General features: G+C 53.6%; 3 protein-coding genes across 3 annotated transcripts; all 3 read right to left on the bottom strand.

The window, feature by feature from the left end:
• Positions 1 to 1,657: 1,657 nt before the first annotated feature.
• Positions 1,658 to 2,715, bottom strand: Rap1 (Ras-related protein Rap1; the record flags this gene model as incomplete). Its single annotated transcript, XM_037327394.1, has 8 exons — positions 1,658 to 1,845; positions 1,899 to 2,156; positions 2,206 to 2,234; positions 2,285 to 2,307; positions 2,362 to 2,441; positions 2,503 to 2,529; positions 2,588 to 2,619; positions 2,684 to 2,715. The coding sequence occupies 8 exons, from the start codon at positions 2,713 to 2,715 to the stop codon at positions 1,658 to 1,660; spliced, it is 669 nt and encodes a 222-aa protein (XP_037174309.1).
• An 8,844-nt stretch (positions 2,716 to 11,559) lies between these two features.
• CGCA056_v012149 (uncharacterized protein) lies at positions 11,560 to 12,057 on the bottom strand (the record flags this gene model as incomplete). The annotated part of the gene is made up of 1 exon (XM_037327393.1): positions 11,560 to 12,057. One exon carries the CDS (start codon positions 12,055 to 12,057, stop codon positions 11,560 to 11,562), a length of 498 nt encoding a protein of 165 aa, XP_037173696.1.
• A 3,799-nt stretch (positions 12,058 to 15,856) lies between these two features.
• aflH (5'-hydroxyaverantin dehydrogenase) lies at positions 15,857 to 16,912 on the bottom strand (the record flags this gene model as incomplete). The annotated part of the gene is made up of 1 exon (XM_037327392.1): positions 15,857 to 16,912. The coding sequence occupies one exon, from the start codon at positions 16,910 to 16,912 to the stop codon at positions 15,857 to 15,859; it is 1,056 nt and encodes a 351-aa protein (XP_037173697.1).
• Between the last annotated feature and the right edge of the window lie 2,007 nt (positions 16,913 to 18,919).

Here is an 18,919-nt window from a genome sequence, read left to right as displayed (position 1 = left end):
GTAAGTCCATGTACTCAACTCCCATGAGAAACGCAGACTCCACAACGTCACTAGGCCACTCACTATCATGCACTCTTGCCAGCTGATTCACTTGGAATACCCAAAGGCCAACAGCAGCTTCACTAATAATCGAGACTCGCAGACACCCTACCCTCCGCTCTATCAGACCAAAGTTCCCCAGAGGCATCATCACGTACCACAGAGATTGAGCAGTGCGGTCGTCTGCATTCACTGCGGCCTCAGCTCCAATTCGCGCGGCTCCCACGCATCAGCACACCTTTATAGAACTCGATATCCGCATCAATCCATCTCGTTGATGTTCCTTCCCTTTGCATCAGAGCCCCTCACCTCAGTCTACGATCCAACGACCAACGACATCCCCATCCCTAACCTGCCCGTCCACCCAGCGTCCCAACCTCCCAATTGGCATCTTGGCTTTCATGCAGTGTAACAGGAACCCAAATGCAGAAGGTGTGCATGTTAGACAACACGATTCTGCATCGAGACGCGCCGTGTTGTGGGGGAGGCGAACGGCCCATGTGGGATAAAGAAACGTCGAAAGGCTGTCAGATCAGCATCGAGGAACAAAAAGTAGGGCGCATCATGGGGATATGCCGGAATCTGGCCAGGCCCAGGGCCCTTCGGCGATTGATACGCTAGTTACCCCATGCGTCCATCTCCTCCGGGCCACCGCTCGGCTCCGAGATGATGTGATGTCCGGAGCGTCGTCACATTTTGCGATCCACAACACCCAGCTAGGGTTGCATCAGTCACATGCCTCCTCGGTATAACAGTCAAGCCCACGCTTTTCGTAGTCTACACCTTGAATGAGGCCTGAAATGCCATCAATTGCTCTCGCACTCGGCAGGTCGACAGAGACCTCCGAGGGCTGTGGCCGGCAACAGCTGCCGGCCTCACTACCTCTCTGTAGGACAAAATGTATCCGGCGCAAAACCAATGTTTCCCCCCCAACGCCCAGCCGTGAGCTGTGTACCAATTGGAATCTGTTTTTGTTTGTTCTTGAAACTCCCAGTTCCCCCAGTGTTTTGTTTTGTCTCTGTCCCTAGGTATGATGATGAAGAAGCAGAATAAGAAAAAGGAAAAGAAGTGAGGTATGTGGATACTGGTTCTTTGTCCAAAAATCGTGCCATCATGAAAGAATAAGAAACTTGCAAATGCAAAGCACCAGAAATGAAAACGACAAGTGGTAAAAGTATCGCCTGCGCTCTGGATCTGGATCTGGAATCTTGCTGCTGCAATGCTTGGAAAGGAAAAGCCCCGCCTCCAATGCCGTCGCTTGGATGAAGTCAATGGACGTGTAGAAATGAAGTCGTCAAACGTACAAAAGGCCGTGTCGAAATCGGAAGTGAAATAGTTCAATGTAACAGGAATGGGTGCAAGGTGTGCTGTTTGAAATCGAGGGAGTAAGGGGCAGCCGTTTCTCTCGCGCGCAAATAAAAGTCGCCGTGGTAAGCGAGTGTTTTCTGACGCCAAAAAATAGAAAAGCAATGCCTCGGGTTCACCGTGGTGAAGCTGCTGCGCTCCGTGATGCATCAAAAGTGACATGGATAAGCAGTCTGGCGCGCTAGAGGCCCCGCTGGAAAGATGGCCGTTGATCGGGCCTAGAAAGCGTCGGTTCGGATAAGGCGGCACTCGTTTAGAGGATGACACATCGGTGGCCATCTGCGCGTCTCCGTCTGCGATTCTTCCGCTTGGCGAAGCCCATGATGCCGGCGTTTTTCTCGTTCTCGTGGTCGTCCTCGTCGTGGATGGCCTGAGCCTGGATCTTCTCGTCTTTCAGGAGCAGCTGGCGACATATGTCGATGAAGACGGCGTCAACGTTTGCTGAGAAATGGTCAGCAGTCTTCCAGTCGACACATTGTGGGACAGTGACGTACTCCTTGTTCTAGCACTCGTCTCATAGTATGGGGCATCCCACATCTGAGAGCAGGCAAAAGCTCTTTGTCTGGGTACTGATCGCTGCTCCTCCAAGTCAGCCTTGTTGCCGACAATAACAATAGGCACGTTGTCGTCGTCTTTGATGCGCGTGATTTCCTCTCGAAGCATCTCAATCTCATTCATCGACGAGGATGATGTGATGCTGAAGACCAAGATGAAACCTTGACCGGATTTCATGTACAAATCTCTCATGGCCACTGCTCTCATGTTAGATTAGACATATGGTAAGATGGAAGACTGGCTCACCAAACTGTTCTGTTCCTGCAGTGTCAAGGCTGCGGGGATTGTCAGATGCTGCTCTCTCATGACGCATAGTGCTACTCACATTTCCAAGACAACCTGCCGTCCCTGCGTTTGACCGAGTCAGTGATTCGTCGAGCCTAAAATGACACGGCGACTCACATCAACCTGGAGCTGTGTCCGGTAGGTGTCCTCAATGGTAGGATCATAGCTCTCAATCCACTCATTGTGGACGAATTGGGCTGCGAGGAATTGTCAGCATCAAACTCGACCAGGAATGCCAGCTGAAGGGTGGATGCTCACCTGTTAAACAACTCTTGCCAACACCTCCTTCAAAAAAAGGGTCAGAGAGGAGCACGTGACGAATGTTTTCTTGGCATAAACTTACCGGCGCCCAAAACAACGACATGAAGCTCGCGACTGGATGGGATGATTAGTCTGCATTCCCCACGAGAGGAGAGCTCGAAAGGGATCAATCACATACCATGATTGATAGTGTCTATTGTGGCGTGACATGTTTGCTGGTTGAGACTGCTTTTTTGCAGCGGTGCGGGTTGGGTAAGTCTATTTGTGGTAGAAGTGCGTTCGATCAAACAGTCGAGATTTGGGCAAGTGAGTGAAATCGCCGGTTGGTGATGCTTTTACAGCAGGTCGGCCTCGGTTGAGAAAGGACCACCGGGCTGGTATCCTTCGCAAAATGGCAATTGGCGCGTCATGCGGCAAGGCGGTCGCAAAGGTTAAATAGATTGGCGGGGAAAAGTTGCAAGAGCGAGAGGCTGGCGGAGTATTGATGAGGTCCGAAAGGGAAGCCGGTGACGAATTGGCGGCAGCAAGTGGAAATGCCGTGCAAATCTCTCTAAATCGGGGGAGAGCGATTTACGATTTGCAGACCACAGCAGCGGGCAGCAGTAGGAGATGCAACAAGGTACCCGAAGTGGACGAGGGAGGATGGCGGGGGGCCGAATGCAATTGTAGTTGAAGCGCAGAGGGTCGAGGTTTGAAGGACGGGGGCTCGGGTCAGGGAGTTCTGGGTCTGGCCCGTCCGAATTGATTGGAAGAGTGGGGAACGAAGGAGGGGGGGTGTTAGCCTGGGATATGGGTAGGGGGGGTTGACGGGGAACGGGGGACGAGCAAAATGTAGATGCAAATGCAGATGCACGGGGGGGACAAGAACAGGTGCAAGGTGCAAGGTGCAGCGCTGCAGCAAGCTGGGTGGAAGCCAAAAAAGAATAATGGAAGATGGGGGCGGCCAAGCAGCAGCAACACCACCACCACCGTCTCTAGGTAGGTAGGTAGGTAGGTAGGCAGGCAAGCAGCTCAGGATGGTAAGTAGCGTGAAGAGAGAGGAAAAGACGGAAGAGGAGGAGGAAAAGATCGAGGGTCAAGATGAGGAAGACGGGAGGCAGAAAAGAGAGATGGAGTCCATAAGTTCGCGGCAAGGCTCTCTCTCCTCTTCTGTACCCAATGGAAGTTGGCTAAGGCAGCGCGCGGTAGGTCCGTTGGTACAGTGCAGCAGGAAGAGGCGAGTTTGGCTTGTCCACCCGTCGTCTGGTCTGCAAGGGCCTCTCGTAAGGTAAGGTAGGTACCTGAAGCAGGTACCAGGTAGGCAGGGGACGCTAGGTCAATGTCGGGGTCGAGTGAATAGGCGAGGCGAGGTGCCCTGTGGTGAGTGAGGGTGAGCTGTTGAAGTTGAGACGTTGATGGTGGTAGCCAGAGTGCCTGGCGGTAGCAGGTAGAGGTTAATGTAGCGGCTGCCCGGTGAGGTTACCGCAGGTGAGAGACTTTGCCGCAGCAGGTTGCCTTGGATGTGGTGCGTGCCGCTGCTGGGCGGGCTGTCAGCTCAAGCATGAGGTGGAAAGGTACCTAAGTTAAGGCACCTACCTTGCGGGCCTGAACGGGTACGTACTGGGTCTGCCCCAGGTCGTGGTCCAAGTACACTACACTACTACTGCGTAGGTAGGTATGTGTAAGGTGACGGGAGGCGGAGGGGCGTGTGAGAGAGAGGCAAAATATTCGCCGACCAGGCTGAACGGTCAGGATAATGCAAAAGATAAACCCAGCTGAAGGAAGGATCTGGGAGGGTGGGGGCGTCACGAGCAGAAGTCAGGTAGCAGAAGCAGGGAGGTCAGTGATTGTCAAATGCAGTCGTCACTTCTGTCTTGCTGTAAGGTGATCGGACCTGGTTGTGCTTTTTCTTCTTGTGCTTGCAGTGCTGCAGTGCGGTGCAGTGTCGCCAATGGGGTCGTCAAAGACGATGGTGTGTCCATGTAAGTAACTGGTGATCCCGGAGAAAGCCAGCAAGTGATGCGTTGGTTGGTTGGCTGGTGCTGTGGCTGTCGTCCTGGAGGCCCGGGACAAGACAGGACGATTGAGGTTGATCTGGTCCGATACCTTACTTGAGGTCAGCTAAGGTTATTTCCGCTTGCCGGCTGCCGGGCTCGACTGCATTGGCTGACCGAAATAGACACTGTAGGAAAAAGCAAAAGCAACAGATAGCAGGCCAGGCGGAGGGGGGAGGAGGAAGAGAGAAAGTAAAGGTAAAACGATCAAGTGATGAAGTCAGCAGCAACACGGAGAAGAAAGAAAGCTCAATGCCAATGCCGGAGCGCCAGGATTCAGGCTCTGGACAGGCAAGGCGAGCCGGAGGGATGAAGCAAAAGGCATCGAGTTGATTGATGGCAGAGCATGTGTTGATGGTTGCACGCATTACAAGACACAGCCGCCAGGTGACATACCGCAACAAGGGCCAAGGCAAGGAATGGCTGTTCTGTTTGGTGGAAGGAGCCCAAAGAACAAACGACTCGTCAGGGCTGAGAGGCGAGAGGCGACGTGTGGCGGCAACAGATGGCGAGGGGCGGGTGCGGGTGCGGTGCGATGCACGCGATGCACGCGATATACGCAGTCTCTATGTAGGTACGCGTAGGTGACGGGATGGGATGCGATGTGATGCAATGTGGGTGATGTGACTGGCGGGCGACGACGGGTGACAGGCCGAGGGATTGGACGAAGAGACGAGAAGAGAAAATCTTATTGCTGACGACGGACGAGATGGAGACGAGACTACGCAGTACATGAGACGAGGAAGCGACGGCGGGAGGGGCATGTAAGAATCCCCGGGCGGTCCACGGTCCACGGAAGCCTGGTCCGTACCTTGCCCGATGGATACAGATGCGCTCTACAGTGTATGGTATCCGTACCTCACAAAGCAAACCCAAGGCACAGTGTCCGCCGGAGAAGGCGGATGATGAGATGATGCGATGAGAGAATCATCAGAAGCAGGAGGCGACCAGGAGTGGAAAGGTGTCTCGCAGCTTGGATGCTGGACTGTCTGACATAACGGAGAGGCTGACGCTACTGTCGGACGCTTGCGCGGTAGGTCCAACGTCGTCAATGGCCCCAAGCTATTTGGGGCAGCGGGCTTTGTCGTGTGCACAAAGGAACAACGTGAGATTTGGGGATTGGCGGTTTGCGAAGACGGCGGCGGTGTTTGAGAGTGAGGTGGTTCCCCGTTTCTGCCGTTGCCTAGTGCGCCTACCCTACCATAAGGTAGGTATGGTGAGGTGGTGATGTGGTCCCGTCGTTGGTGCGTAGTGTCGATGTTGATCCGGGGGTCCATCTCCACGCTTCTTTCCTTCCTTCTTTCCCAAAATGGCATGCTGCCCTCGCTATATGTCCGATAGTTGAGCCAAGATGCAGTGATATCTCCCCGATGGACAGGTTGGGTTCCAATTGGCCAGTCAAGGTGGCCTAGTGTATGTGCAGATACCCTGGCATCTCGTCACTGGCGAGTGTCGTTTGACCGGGCGAGTCTCATGCCGCTTAGACGGGGTTTTGGTGTCTTTGGGGCAGGTTCAACGGATGAGGTGCTCTGCACTCCGGCCTGGGCGGTCCCGTCGCTTTCGGCCGCGACGGTCAATGGCCAGAGAAGGCAAGCCGCAAGAACCGCTGGATGAGTCTGAGGTGCAATCTATGGATGCCCTGAGGAGGAGAGATGTAGAGGAGTTGTCGAACGGCGCGGCGCGTCTTCTCCTCTTCCAGCGAGTCAGGCTGCCGTCTACCCAGAGACCCAGAGAGCTGCGACGCACGAGCACCGCTCCTGCATGGCCGGTGGACCAGCTCCAGCGGTGCTCAACCGTCCCATGTGGTAAGGTGCCTCCGGCCAAGGGGACGGTGGGCTCACGAGTGAGTTGGTTGACCTCTCATGTGTTGGGGTGCTGGCTCTCGAGCCTTTTGACAGGAGAGAAAGTGGAGTTCAGGTCGCAGTGGATGCAGACGAGTTGTGTTTTAGCGCGCTCCTGGTGTTTCTGTTTCTCAGTCTTTCCTGCCTTTTTTTTTTATTTTTTTTATAATGGCTCCGCGTGTGGCAGCTGCAGGTGCAAGTGCAGGTGCAGGGCAGAATGGACAGGGCAGGAGAGACAGGACAGGGCAGGAGCGGCGATGGGACGCAGTGGACAGTGGACCCCAACGACTGCCTCACCTCGTGGTTCGTCCCGATGGCTTCCAGCCATTGAAAGCCCTTGCCGCGGCAGGCCACGCTGCCCCCCAGTCTTCCAGTTCTTTTCCATGCCGTCCCATCGGCCATTTTCCTCTCGTGCAACCTGCCTACCCAAGCTACACTTTCGTCCGTAAGGTAAGAGGTAGAGACCAAAGCCGTGTATTCCGTTGCAAGCTATTTCCCGGCGAAGATACTCGAGGTCGATGCAGAGTGCGCCTGCCCTGCGTCATTGACCAAGTGGGGAGCTCCCTCCTTCCTGCAATCAACGCCTCCCGTCAAATCGTGCCTTCCCTACCTAGGCGATTGATTACATTACGGATCCATATACCTTCACCTTCCATGGACACATTCGCTCCTTCTTCAGTCTCTGACTTGACACTCGGCCGAGGACACAGCATCCCGGCTGCTCTTTCCCACTAGCCCTTGAATCTTACCTAAGGCAAGGTACCTAGCTATCGGCACATGGCAGGGTGTGAAAGTCTCCACTCCACGACACTCCTCTCCACCTTCTTCCTGTCCGCTGCCCGCATCACCTACGCACTCGGGGTAGTCCAACCACTGGCAAGAGCATGACGGACTCCCTCTGACGGCAGCTTCCAGCATCTCCGTATCAGAGTTTCCATCCTGCGTCTACCAAACATTTTAGCTCGCATTTTCTCCTGCTTCCTGCATCCCTTTCCCAGGGACTAAATGCACAGCCGCACTCCAGCCAATGCACCTTGAATGCAGATGCAGGGCCAATGCACAGGGAATCGGCCATGCATTCGTACCTTACCTAAGGCCTTGCTACCTGTTCCTCCTTCTCCGTCTCCGTCTCCTCCACCACCGCCTCGCAGCCGACAATGCAACAACTCGCGCTCCTTTCTACCCCGAGCTCTGAACCTTGAGGTACCTATCTACCTTACCTGAGGTAGCTAGGTAAGGATGGAAGCCACCGACAGCAGACGGGACTGACCAAGGTGCTGCAGCTATTCCATCCTGCGAGTCTGCGAGATGCTCTCTCGCCTCTGATCCACATGCACCACCGTATCCCAACACAGCCTGTCCATGCCAGCCCGGGGCATGCTTCCATGCACTTCATCGACCAAAGTCACCTTGGACACTGCCGAACACGCACGCGCTCTATGAGGGGTTTGCCAAGAGGTCCACCCCTATCAACCACAAATCCTTCATCTACACTCAATCAATTGTCAGAATCATCACCGCGGATACCCGTATATCCACGAATAACCCGCAACCGAACCAAGTTTGTCGCGGACACTCGGAGCCGAAGACTAAGACACGTACGTCACTGTCCGCCTGTCACTTTCAACCTCTAGCAAGTAGGCAGCTTGCAAAGACTCGCAAATTTCCGGCTAGACGAGGGTCAGCCGCCTCCCGCCTTATCCCCGGTGAGCAATCGGCCAGTCCAGAGCAAACCAACAAGCCAAGACTTTGAACTCGCCGTTAATTCGCCAATCGCAACTCGTCATTTTCTGCCTCCAACCCGCGCTCGTCATGAAAATTTTCTCTCCTTCCCAAATAGCCTGATATCAACATCTCAACAACAGGCTCCCTTGCGCCTTACACCTGTGAACCGACTGGTGGGATTCCGGGGTCCCCAGAATGCTAGCCGCAGATGCGACTGCAGTCTTCTCGCTTCTCGCAAAGTCCACTCCCTTCAACTTTCTGTCACATCACTACGGCCCGATACCGAGGCCATGACGCCTGCGACACTCCATTCCTCGGCCTGGGCGTCCTTTCTGGGCAAGATCCTAACTTCAACCCTCCTATCACCATCACCATGACGTTGCAAGTCCATGGCTTGTCCAGGAACCCAGGCCGGATTCTGGCCCCCAACTCGGTATGAGCTCCTGTCTGTGCTGCTGGATGACATTGTTCTCCATGCTTTTGGATTACTGAGATGAGGTGGTTTCGTTTACTCCTCATCACCCGCATATCGACCCCGTTGCCAACCAAACAAGACATCTCGATTCTGAGATTGCTGTTCCTTGACCCGCTCTCCATGTCCGGCCTGCTGGCTTTACCCTCGAAGGAACAACTTCTGCTTGAACCGAGGAACCGGTCTGCCGGGTTGCAGACTTGGCAAACGGCGTCTAGACCCCGGCCCATTCAAGTGCCAGCGACGGCCTGTCAACGTTCCTCCACCTGGAGCCCTGGTCCGTCTCTGATGCCTCGGTCGTTGCAGCGGCAGAGATTTTCGACAGCGGTTCGCCCCTGGTTCGTTCGATATGATCTCCATCGACATGGCTGATGTCGTTTATTCTCGAACAGCCATGTGGAAACTGACACCATACTCGCCAAAGAGCCGAGATGTCTACTGCGAGACAGGCGCCCAGGCCAATTCTCCGCCGTCTCACTTTTCCACGTGGCGGAGATGAGACGGACTGAACCATTAGCACCACAGAGTTTCAGGCAGGAAGTCTAAATCCTCTGACCACCCTGACCAAGTCAATGCGCCAATTCGTCGTCGATCCCCTAAATGCTCGGCCCCCAATACTCGGTCCCAAAATCCGGGTCACCTCATTTCGACTATTGATGACTTCTGCTTCATCGTAGCAAACATCTGTCGATGCGATTTTCAACCGTCCATTCTTCTACAGACAGCTGTCATTGTCGTCCTTGGTCGAAACTCCGGTTCTACCATTCTGCCGCGGTCAAATTTTGCCAACGCAATTGCCGCAAGTGCCACCCAATATCGAGTCTTTCGGTGTTTATGCTGTCGACGTTGTCCTTTGAGCCAAACCTGGTGTAGCCTGCGCCGCATTGCCATGGGTTTCCCAGTGCTTCTATGCGGAGGATCTGCAATCGCACGAGCTAGTCTCTAGTTCATCTCGCAATCCCCAGTGGTCAATATCGACCTTGCGCTAAATTGTGCAGACTTATCCCCAGGCTCTGTGCACGCATCACAGGCCTTCGCCTTGCCTGCGTACTTGAGGACGGCCAACAAACTGATCTGCCTTGGAGAGAACGCACTGGCCCGTGCTGCTATATTGAGCACTCCAAAGTCTGAGCTCGATGTTCCTTTCGCGCGAAGGTCGGGCCCGAGTCGCCCGGAATCATCAGGGACCTGAGTTCCCGAAGCGCGCGGTCAAGTTGATACCCGAAAGCGATTGAGCCTGCTACCGCCACTCAAGAAACTGCCGGGTCGGCCGCGCGGTCTCGTTGAGTGATCCCATCGCGCCGCGCCTTGCAATCCAGGACTGGATTGAAAGACGCTTTCCCATGAGGCACGGGTTTCTGCGTATCACCATGGTTCCGGACTCATCCTCCAAGTCGCTTGTCATTGCCTGACTATTGGATAATCATTCCGGGGAGGCAGGCTGCCGCTTGTCGTGTACCACCACGTACGCCACGTGCTTCGTAATGACCAGCCAGTGTGTCTCCGCTGCCACCGCCGTTCCAGGAGTACCCGACCGAGCTGGACGTCCACGAGCGGGATGCGGCTCAAGGCTGGGGCTGTGCCGATCTCGTACTATAGATCCACAGGTCATTTGGTATGTTCAACTCCATGGCTGGCTGAATGCGGATAGAGCCAAGATCTTCAGGCAGGTGATGGGATCATCCGCACATCGACTGCCATATACCGGACTCGACTCCGCCCCGGCCATCGTGTGAGCTCAAAGGCGGCGTAAATACGAGGCTGACACAATCACAGCATCGGGTCAAGATGCCGTGGGCTCCGACAACGACCAGCCGTCTCACCCTTGTCCGCGTCCCTGTCAACCTGCCATTCGTTTGGGAGACTGCTTGATACCGTCGGCTTGATACCGTCGAGTGCCCCCACACTGGCATGACCGGACGAGATAACGGCCACAGGCAGCGAGAGAACATCACTGCCCGACACAGCGCAACCGAGGGAGACACAACCTTGGTTTTAGAGTTGAATCGCAACCGACCTTCTCTTAACGTGATGTGAGCCCGAGATTGATTGGTCTCTCATCTCGCCGACCCACCGCGCCGGAATGCACCCCACCACGTCGCGCCCACCACCCAATCCTCGCTCGACGACAACTTCTGGCCTCGTCGCCGACCGAAACATATGCACATTTCGCTACGCCTTTCAACAATTCAAATGGTTTCGTGGTGTAGTTGGTTATCACGTCAGTCTAACACACTGAAGGTCTCCGGTTCAAGTCCGGGCGAAATCATCGTGGGCGAATGGTTTAGTGGTATAATACTCGCTTAGCACCGGATGATTCTATCGTCCAATATGTGAGTGGTCCAGGGTTCGATTCCCTGTTCGTCCAGTCTTTTGCTATTTGGCTCTGTTTTAGGGGCCGATATTGCTTTTGAGGGTTCCTGTGAGCTTTTCAGAGCTTTAGGGTGTAGTTTTGATAGTATTCGTGTAGACTGGCGGGGTAATAGAGCTACAGCGGCATGTGAAGACAACTCTAAAGTTTCTATGTTAGATAGGCGTGTGACGTACTGATATAAAAGAGGGACAACGTGTCTAAGACGTAGATCGTCTTGCTTCCTGCTTAGATATCTTACGTGACTTGAGGTACTGGGGAAGTGGCTACTGAGTTTGAAAGGTTGGTCACCCTTCCCTACTTGTTCCTCTCTTTGAAGCTAGACACCGGGGAGCGGCATCTGCTTCACGCATGAATGTTGTGTTATGCTCCGTCGAGACACGCAAGCCCCGACAGGAAAAGCTGTTTAAATGTGGCAGTCTGTAGGAGCCAAGAACCAAGTCAGTGAGACCTGATAGAGGAGCATGCTTTCAGTGGCCTTGATAATTCAGGTTCGACGCCTTGGGATATGGGTCCCCTGGGCCTTTTGACAACGGTTTGGTAAATACTGGAGGGCACCAGCACTTCAAGATTCTCTGTCTCAAGAGCCCAGGTATGTCTGAGATACTGCGACTACTTAGTCATATCGGTTTCAAAAAACAGACGGTAGCTCCTCGAAACCCAGAACATGAGGACATCGCGGTACTGGGCGAGGCAGCTGTCAGAGACAGCAGCGTCGTGGGAACCGGGGGGCACACCAAAGCGCACGACGAATCCCATGAATAACTTCAGGTTGCGCCGGAGGGGGTTTCCATTTGGAGCGACCTGAGTCGCCCGCCTTGGGAGGAGGGAAGCATGCCTCCTCAATCTGGCCATCAGTGACATCGTCTGGAAGCCTCTCGAGTTTTTTGACGAAGTCCTGAAAGTGCGCCAGAATGGCGTCCTGTCGCTGCTGGGTTTCATGCGAATGCCGGCGAAAGCCAGCAGCTTCTTCCGACTCTCTCTCTCCGCCATCAGCTTGGAGAAGCCGTCAACATCATCGCCAGCATCAGGGTCGACACGTCGCAATCTGTCCCGCCAGTCGTCGATGGTCTCGCCGCGCTGGCGGAATTCGCTCGGGCGCTCAGGCATGATGGGAGGATCCTGCGCCGGTTGTTAGTTGAATCTTCATGCAACGGCCGTATGGTGAAAGGACCTATGAGGACGAACTCGACAGATAAGCAGGGCGAGGAGTGTGGTCTGGAGAGGGTGTTGGTATCAGCTAGACTTGGATTTGATGGGGGAGAAAGAGGACTCTGGTTGAGAAAGAGCGAGGGAGGCAAGGGCAGACGAGAAGAAAGGCCGTTAGGTGGAACTTCTCGTCCCAGTATTCGTGGTCGTTTGTTGTTCAGCTCGCTCTGGTTGGTTGGTCAAAGCTGGTGCTGGTGACGGCTTCCGGACTGCCTGTGGCACTTGGTGAGACCAACAACCGGGTAGCAGCTGCCTGGTCTGTCTAGGTGAATGTGTGAAGCAAAATCAGCCACATATATAGAATCAGGTTCAAGCATTGCTGTAGCTCTGCAGATTTTTCAGTGGGCTCGCCATCTTACAAACAAAGGCCTCTAAAGCCATATCGTGTGGCTGTTTTCATGATCTGATTTCCGAGCTGAGCTACTCGAGACGTCGGCTCTTTCCCTGTGAGAAGTGTAGACCGTCCACGTAAGAGCAAAAAACTAGTTACTGAATCGTTTGGCCGGTCTGAGTACAGCTCCCAAGAATTTGTTGAAGATATCCTTCTGATTAAGTAGTAAAAGAGAAACTGAAGCTTACAAGACAAGAACCCGAGCGGTCTGCGTTTGCATACTCGGTGACCATCTCACCACCAACCTCGCCATCCTTCATAGTTCCCCAAGCTCTGTGGATTATTCATAAGTGTATCATATGAGCCAAATCGACCGTCTTCTACAGATCCCTTTCTGCCGAAAACACGAGTCTAATCGTAGAACAATGCGAGTGCGCCACTGACACAGCGTGTTCATACTTGGCTGGAGTAGGCTGAAGTCTATGATTTCCCCTTGTCTCTTCGTAGCCCAAGTGATCTTAATTCATAGTATATATGTACTACAATAGACTATCTGAAAGACAATGTTCTTAGTCTCGGCTACCTCCGGGAAACCCTGCCGGAAGTATGCTAGACCATGCCTGTCATTGGAACATCGTATACACGTGCATGTATTTAAATGACGTAGGCTTCATAGGCTTTTGCTCATCACGGATAAAAGACTCGTCCAGAGCGCTGTACAATGACTTTAAAAGCCTGTCATAGCAGAGTATGGGGCCTGAAGTCTTTCATACGCGTCCCTTGGAAACCGGGTCCAGACAAGGGGATATCTTGCATCCACGCTGGCGTCCACCACCTCTTCATACGTATTCGGATGTTTGCATCCATAAACATGCTGTAATGTATTGGGTTCTCCATGCCAGAGATTCCATCCCCCATCGCATTGCTTCTGCTGGTCACACTCTCTTCAAAAGACATCGCAATGACCATTCGCGGTGAAGAGTTCAATTTTCCGGTTCTGTCTAGAAGACCTTATAGTCCTATCATCTGCGTCTGTTTAACGTCCCCAAACAAACAGATACCATAATACTGACGCTTGCATGAAGCCCGATGCTTCACGCTGACGCTACTACGTTCTGCAAAAGTATAGACATCACCTCAAGTTTTACCTAATACCTGATGGGTCATCAAGGAACTCATACCAAACATCAAGATTGTCTCAATGCCTCTCCCCAGGGTTAACTTACCTCCTCTTTCTCCCTTCTACAACCCTTCATTTCCCAGATCGCATAACCCACATCCACGGACGAAGCGTCAACATCAATGAGCTGGCGACGAGCATGCAACCTCTGCCAGACATGAAGATCCCTCCAGGACACATCGGGACGGATAGATGATCGCAGAGAAAAATAGTCTACGGCTCCCTGCTTATGTACATGTTCGGAACATGCGAAGGTTTCTCGTCATTCCGATGATCTGAAAACGCCTAACGCTTAAAAGTGTATTACACACTTATGATGTTCATTTCTGAGTTCAACAAATTAGCGAGACTATGTCAATCTTGTCTCCCTACTTGGTTGTTATCACGCGTCAGTACATGAAAGACATGTCGATCTTCAGAACCAGGGGTTAGTAGGCTCGATGTGAATATCAGCTCGGAGGCAAACCTTTGGAATAGACAACGGGCAACATGAGCGGATGACAATAACGTATTGACGATCAAAGGGGTTGGGGAACCAAAGGTTTATTTTAGCTTGACCTGGGGTTCTGTTGCTATCATCGATACTCTGGAATCTTTCGGCGGCGGCAAAATTAGCGGCGATCCTGGCTCAAGAAAACGAGACTCTCTGGGATAATTAGACTTATATGCAGATACAGCGAGGCCATGAGCCTGAGGCGTATACTTTGCGAAGCTCATGTCTATAACACTGCTGCTTGCTGCAGTTGTGTTCACTCGACCGCAAAGATGGTGGTGGTACTGCACCTTGCCTTACTTCGATCACTCGTCAGCGTCGCTCAGGCCAGGTAAGAAGCTCAATACAGCAAGCTGTCTTCGAAGATGAATCATGCCTCTCGCCCGCATCGCCGTCTCCAATGACCTCAGCATTATCCGGGTGTACTGATGCCTTGCAGTTCCTGCACCAGAGCTAGTGTGCTGCTTCCAAGTAGTCATGCCCTATTTCACAGGTTTGAGAACCATATGCCGTCTCGATCGTGTATCATTGGGCTTACTCGGAGCATTTGCGTGAGACATCATGGGGAACTTGAATTGAATATAACCCAATTCGCCTTGGCGCTTCAACATCAACCAGCACCTCTCGATCAACTGACGTACCTTCTTGTCAGTCCTCCGATGGCTTCGTCGGCTTCCCCAATATATTCCTCCAAGCATACTCACGATTTGTCTTAGCAATCTCTAGCATAGCCATAAAGCTGGGCACGGAGCTGACACGGCTTAGACTAACACAGCTGAAGTTGCATCTTTCTCTCATCTCATTGCTGAAGAAAACACATCATTCATAACAGGGCAGCTTATATCAACTCGTAAATGAAGCTGTTCGGCGACACGCTCATCTGTCCAAGACTATATAAACCAAACACCCACCCACCTCTCACTCACACCCCAAGCAAATGTCGGGATTCACAAGCTTTTAATCCATCAGAACTGCTCACCCGACAAGTTTCCGCTGCAGAGCTTGATAGATTGAGTCCCGGCAGTTTCGACTCTCTCAGACCATAATTGCCCGTCCGACAGAATCCGCCCTCTTCATTGCCTCGAATCTATACGTGTAGTAATACCCCCTGTTCTCACGTTCCCGCCAGACACTTCGTCGGATAAACACTTCTCAACCTATCGGGGCAAGCAGATGAGCCCATACATGACGAAGGCCATACCGGGAACATCGATATTCTGGACCTCTTAGTGAGGCCAAGATCCTCTGGCCTGATTTGGTGTCGAACGCAGTTGTCGCAAAACCTGTGTCTATTTATACATCTCGAAGCTTTGAGAACACCAACCCATGAAGGTCGACGTGAACACGACACGAAAGTAGGTTGAAAACCTTCAGTTCTTTTCCGACTCATAGGTTGGCCCCCAACGCTGTGACAGCGCGGATAGTCTTCATATAAACCAAGATGCTGACTGGACCACAAGGATCAAAAAGCTTGACCTTATTTCCCGTCAGCCGGATCGATCGACCACTACAGATCTCTCGCGTATCAGATCTCACAATGCAACATCTCATCTTGCTCAAATTGGTAATATTGCCATGTTCGTCTTCTTGTAGACATTACCAAACCACTTGTGTGCCTCGCCACGGTTGGACGCAGCGAGCTTGCACAAAAGACTTTCTCAGTGTCCCACAGTCAGCAACAACCTCCCTTCCCCTCTCACCTCCTCGTCAAGATCCCAAAACAATCCCTCACCCAACCAACCCACCCCTTGGCCATCTCAACCGTGTTCATAAGCCTAACCCACCTCCAAACAAAAGCCTCACAATCCTTGTAATCCTCCGCATAAACATCCCATGCCGCGACCTCATCCTCAACCCCGTTTTCCTCATCCTTAATCTTCGGCCCAACAAGCAGAGCCCTCCCGATGACCCCCTCGTCCGCGACAAGCCTCGTGGCAGCATCGACCACGTCCCCGAACCGCGCTCCGCCTGCACCGCCGCCGAGCAGCGCAGCCTCACCGGCGCGGGGAAACATGTTGCTGTCGCTGATGAAGTACGGGCAGAGCATGTTCAGCCGCACGCCGTGCGACATGTACGCCGTTGCGCGCATGGCGCGGAAGAGTCCCGTCACCGCGTGCTTTGACATGCAGTACGGCGTCTGGCCGGGGAGGTGGACGACGCCGGCAATGGAGCCGATGAGCAGGAGACACCGGTCCTTCGGCTTGGACGAGTCGTTTGCGCGCTTGCCGTTGCGGGGAAGCCAGAACATGCCGAGGTTCGTCGTGTAGCTTACCCCTGTGATGTTGACGGCGATGGTCTTGGTGGATGGCTCGCTGGGGGCGTCGGGGTCCGACTTGGAGGCGACGGGCTTGTCAAAGGTGCTGTTATGGCCGACGTGGTTGACGCCTGCGTTGGCGACGACAATGTCGATGGCGCCGTTTGGAGAGAGGCGCGCGGCTTCCTTGAAGAAGTTCACTTGCGATTCCCAGGAGGTGACGTCACAGTTGACGAAGTGGTGAGAGGCATTGGGGTGACTCGTACGGAGTGAGGCAATCAGGGCCTCGCCATCCGAGGCATTGATGTCCCCGATGATGATGTTGGCTCCGTGGGAGGCCCATTCCCGGGCGAAGGCGGCACCGATGCCGAGGGCTCCTCCGGTGATGAGAACTGTTTTGGATGATAGTGTGGATGGGTCATATGGTTTCGTGGTGTCGACCGGCTCCGACAAGCCGGTTGTGGGAATGAGGTTGTGGTATCCTTGTGCGACCGTCATGTTGGGCGGTCAGGCTGCAGAAGATATGGACCTTGTTGAGACGCAGGAAGGCACCTAGTGGATTTGATGCAGGATGAAGCTGCAGAGCAGTACTTGATACGCGCGAGCCAGTATTTGAAGAGGATGGGCCCCGGCTTTGTCTGTAAATATATTGCAGAAGACGGAGAGTATGAAGAGATACGCAAAGACGACAGAATGTCTAGTTTTCGAGATTGGACGGCATCCTCAACAAGCCATGCGATGCGAGGGAATCAGTGAGGGACCTCCATCTGTTCGGTGGCTGATGACGGCGGTGCTGGACCCTTGGCGGAGACGCCCCAGAGTAAGCACTGTATGTTGTAGTGCAATTGCGGCTGAAGCAACTAGCATGTGTCAGCTCGGCTGATGAGAGCCGTTCCTGCGTTGCGTTGTTTCCACCCCCGACACCCATCGTCGGCGGGAGGATCAGTCCGGCGCGGAGGACGACGAACACGGACTCGACAGACCGAACGGAACGGAGGACAGGGATATCTCAATTCACCCATCTCGGACTCTGCCACTGGAGAAACTTTTTGACGAGCCGAGTTAGCGGGTCGGTTGAAGAACCATCAACGGCCCTGCTTGCTCCTGAAGGCGCAACCCGCCAGGCCGCGGCGTTAGACTCGTGGCCGACGGACGGAATGGACCGTTTGGTACCTAGAGCAGAAACAGGCGTCGTGTACACTGCACCAGAGCAGAGTCAAAAGAGACGGGGGAATGCATTAGCAGAGCTTGGGGCTCTCCAGGCTCCGTGCCAGGCATGTGCCACCACAAACAGTCTAGGGAGTGCCTGCCCGTATCTGTTTCGGTTGTCTCGGCGTCGCAGGGCTGGCTGGTGCTCTTCCGGGTGTGATCCAAAATTAGGTTCTGGGGTTTACGGCGGTTTTCGGACGAAGACTGTTTTATGTGCTGCAGCTTGCATGCTTGGTGACAGACAGAGCTTGGGGATGGATGGAGGCTGCTGCTGTTGGCCGCTGCTTGGGACAAGGGCGGGAACCCTTCCTTGCTTTGACGAATACAAGAAACTTCAACCCTTTCCGATATGGGTTTGATGCTAGAATTTCTGCAGAGGAGAACATAATTACTGCGAAATATCAAATAGAAGGAATGAAGCGGGGAGAATGGCGCTTTGTCTCGGAATCATGGCCGTATCCCAGAGCTACCTCTGTTTGACCGCTGGGGTCAAGGAGCCGTGAGGAAAGCCGGACCAGCATCGCGGGTTCTATGCTGGCGACACCTGCGCATGCTAAATTTCAACGAGGAAGATGCAGGTAGGGCGAGAATGAGGCTTGTGTCGTCGACCTGCTGGCAGTCGCGTTATCGCGTTGCTCATTGCAACCGGGTCAAGCCGAATACGCCTTCGCGGAGTCTGGCCAGTAAGCTCAATATCAATGTCAAAGCTGAAGTTTGCTTAGACATGGCTCCGAACTCATGAACATGGACAAATGTGTTCAGATTTTCTGCCAGCTAGCCATCGGTTAGCAATTGTCGCTGTGACCCTCCCCTCCAAGTGCTTCGCTTCGACAGACCTGGCCCTCGGGACGTCGGGCTCGGAACTGCATAGCAGCCAAGACGGCCACGAACGCTTGCTGATAGTGAAAGGTCATGTTTGCCATGTTTTTGCAAGCCTCACAAGGCAACCCCACTCGCCGAGTTTCTCGTGTACATGAGCACCAACAATGGCATGCTGCAGAGACAGAGCCGTATCGTACTCCGTCTCCAACGCCAAGCTTTCCCAAGAACCAGTCGAAAGCCCCGCAGGCTACTTTAGTGAACGGTGGGACGCTGTGTTCGTTGTCGTATCGGAAGTCTTCCAGTGGGACACCCTTCCGCCCAGGTACGCACCCTCAACTGTCTAGGGCCGTTTTCAGTAGCCGCCCCCGCTGCCGTTCATTCTTGACGATGTTCGCAATTCAAATCATGCAGCTTCCACCGAAGCATGTGCTCATAACTCGTCATCGCGTGGTGCATTCTTCAGGCCACAGGGCG

This window comes from Colletotrichum aenigma, assembly GCF_013390185.1.
Source record: "Colletotrichum aenigma strain Cg56 chromosome Unknown KSG_Cg56_contig08, whole genome shotgun sequence".
NCBI classification, from domain to species: domain Eukaryota; kingdom Fungi; phylum Ascomycota; class Sordariomycetes; order Glomerellales; family Glomerellaceae; genus Colletotrichum; species Colletotrichum aenigma.
Note: the sequence above shows the minus strand (reverse complement) of the source record. Positions and strands in the feature narration are given on the sequence as shown.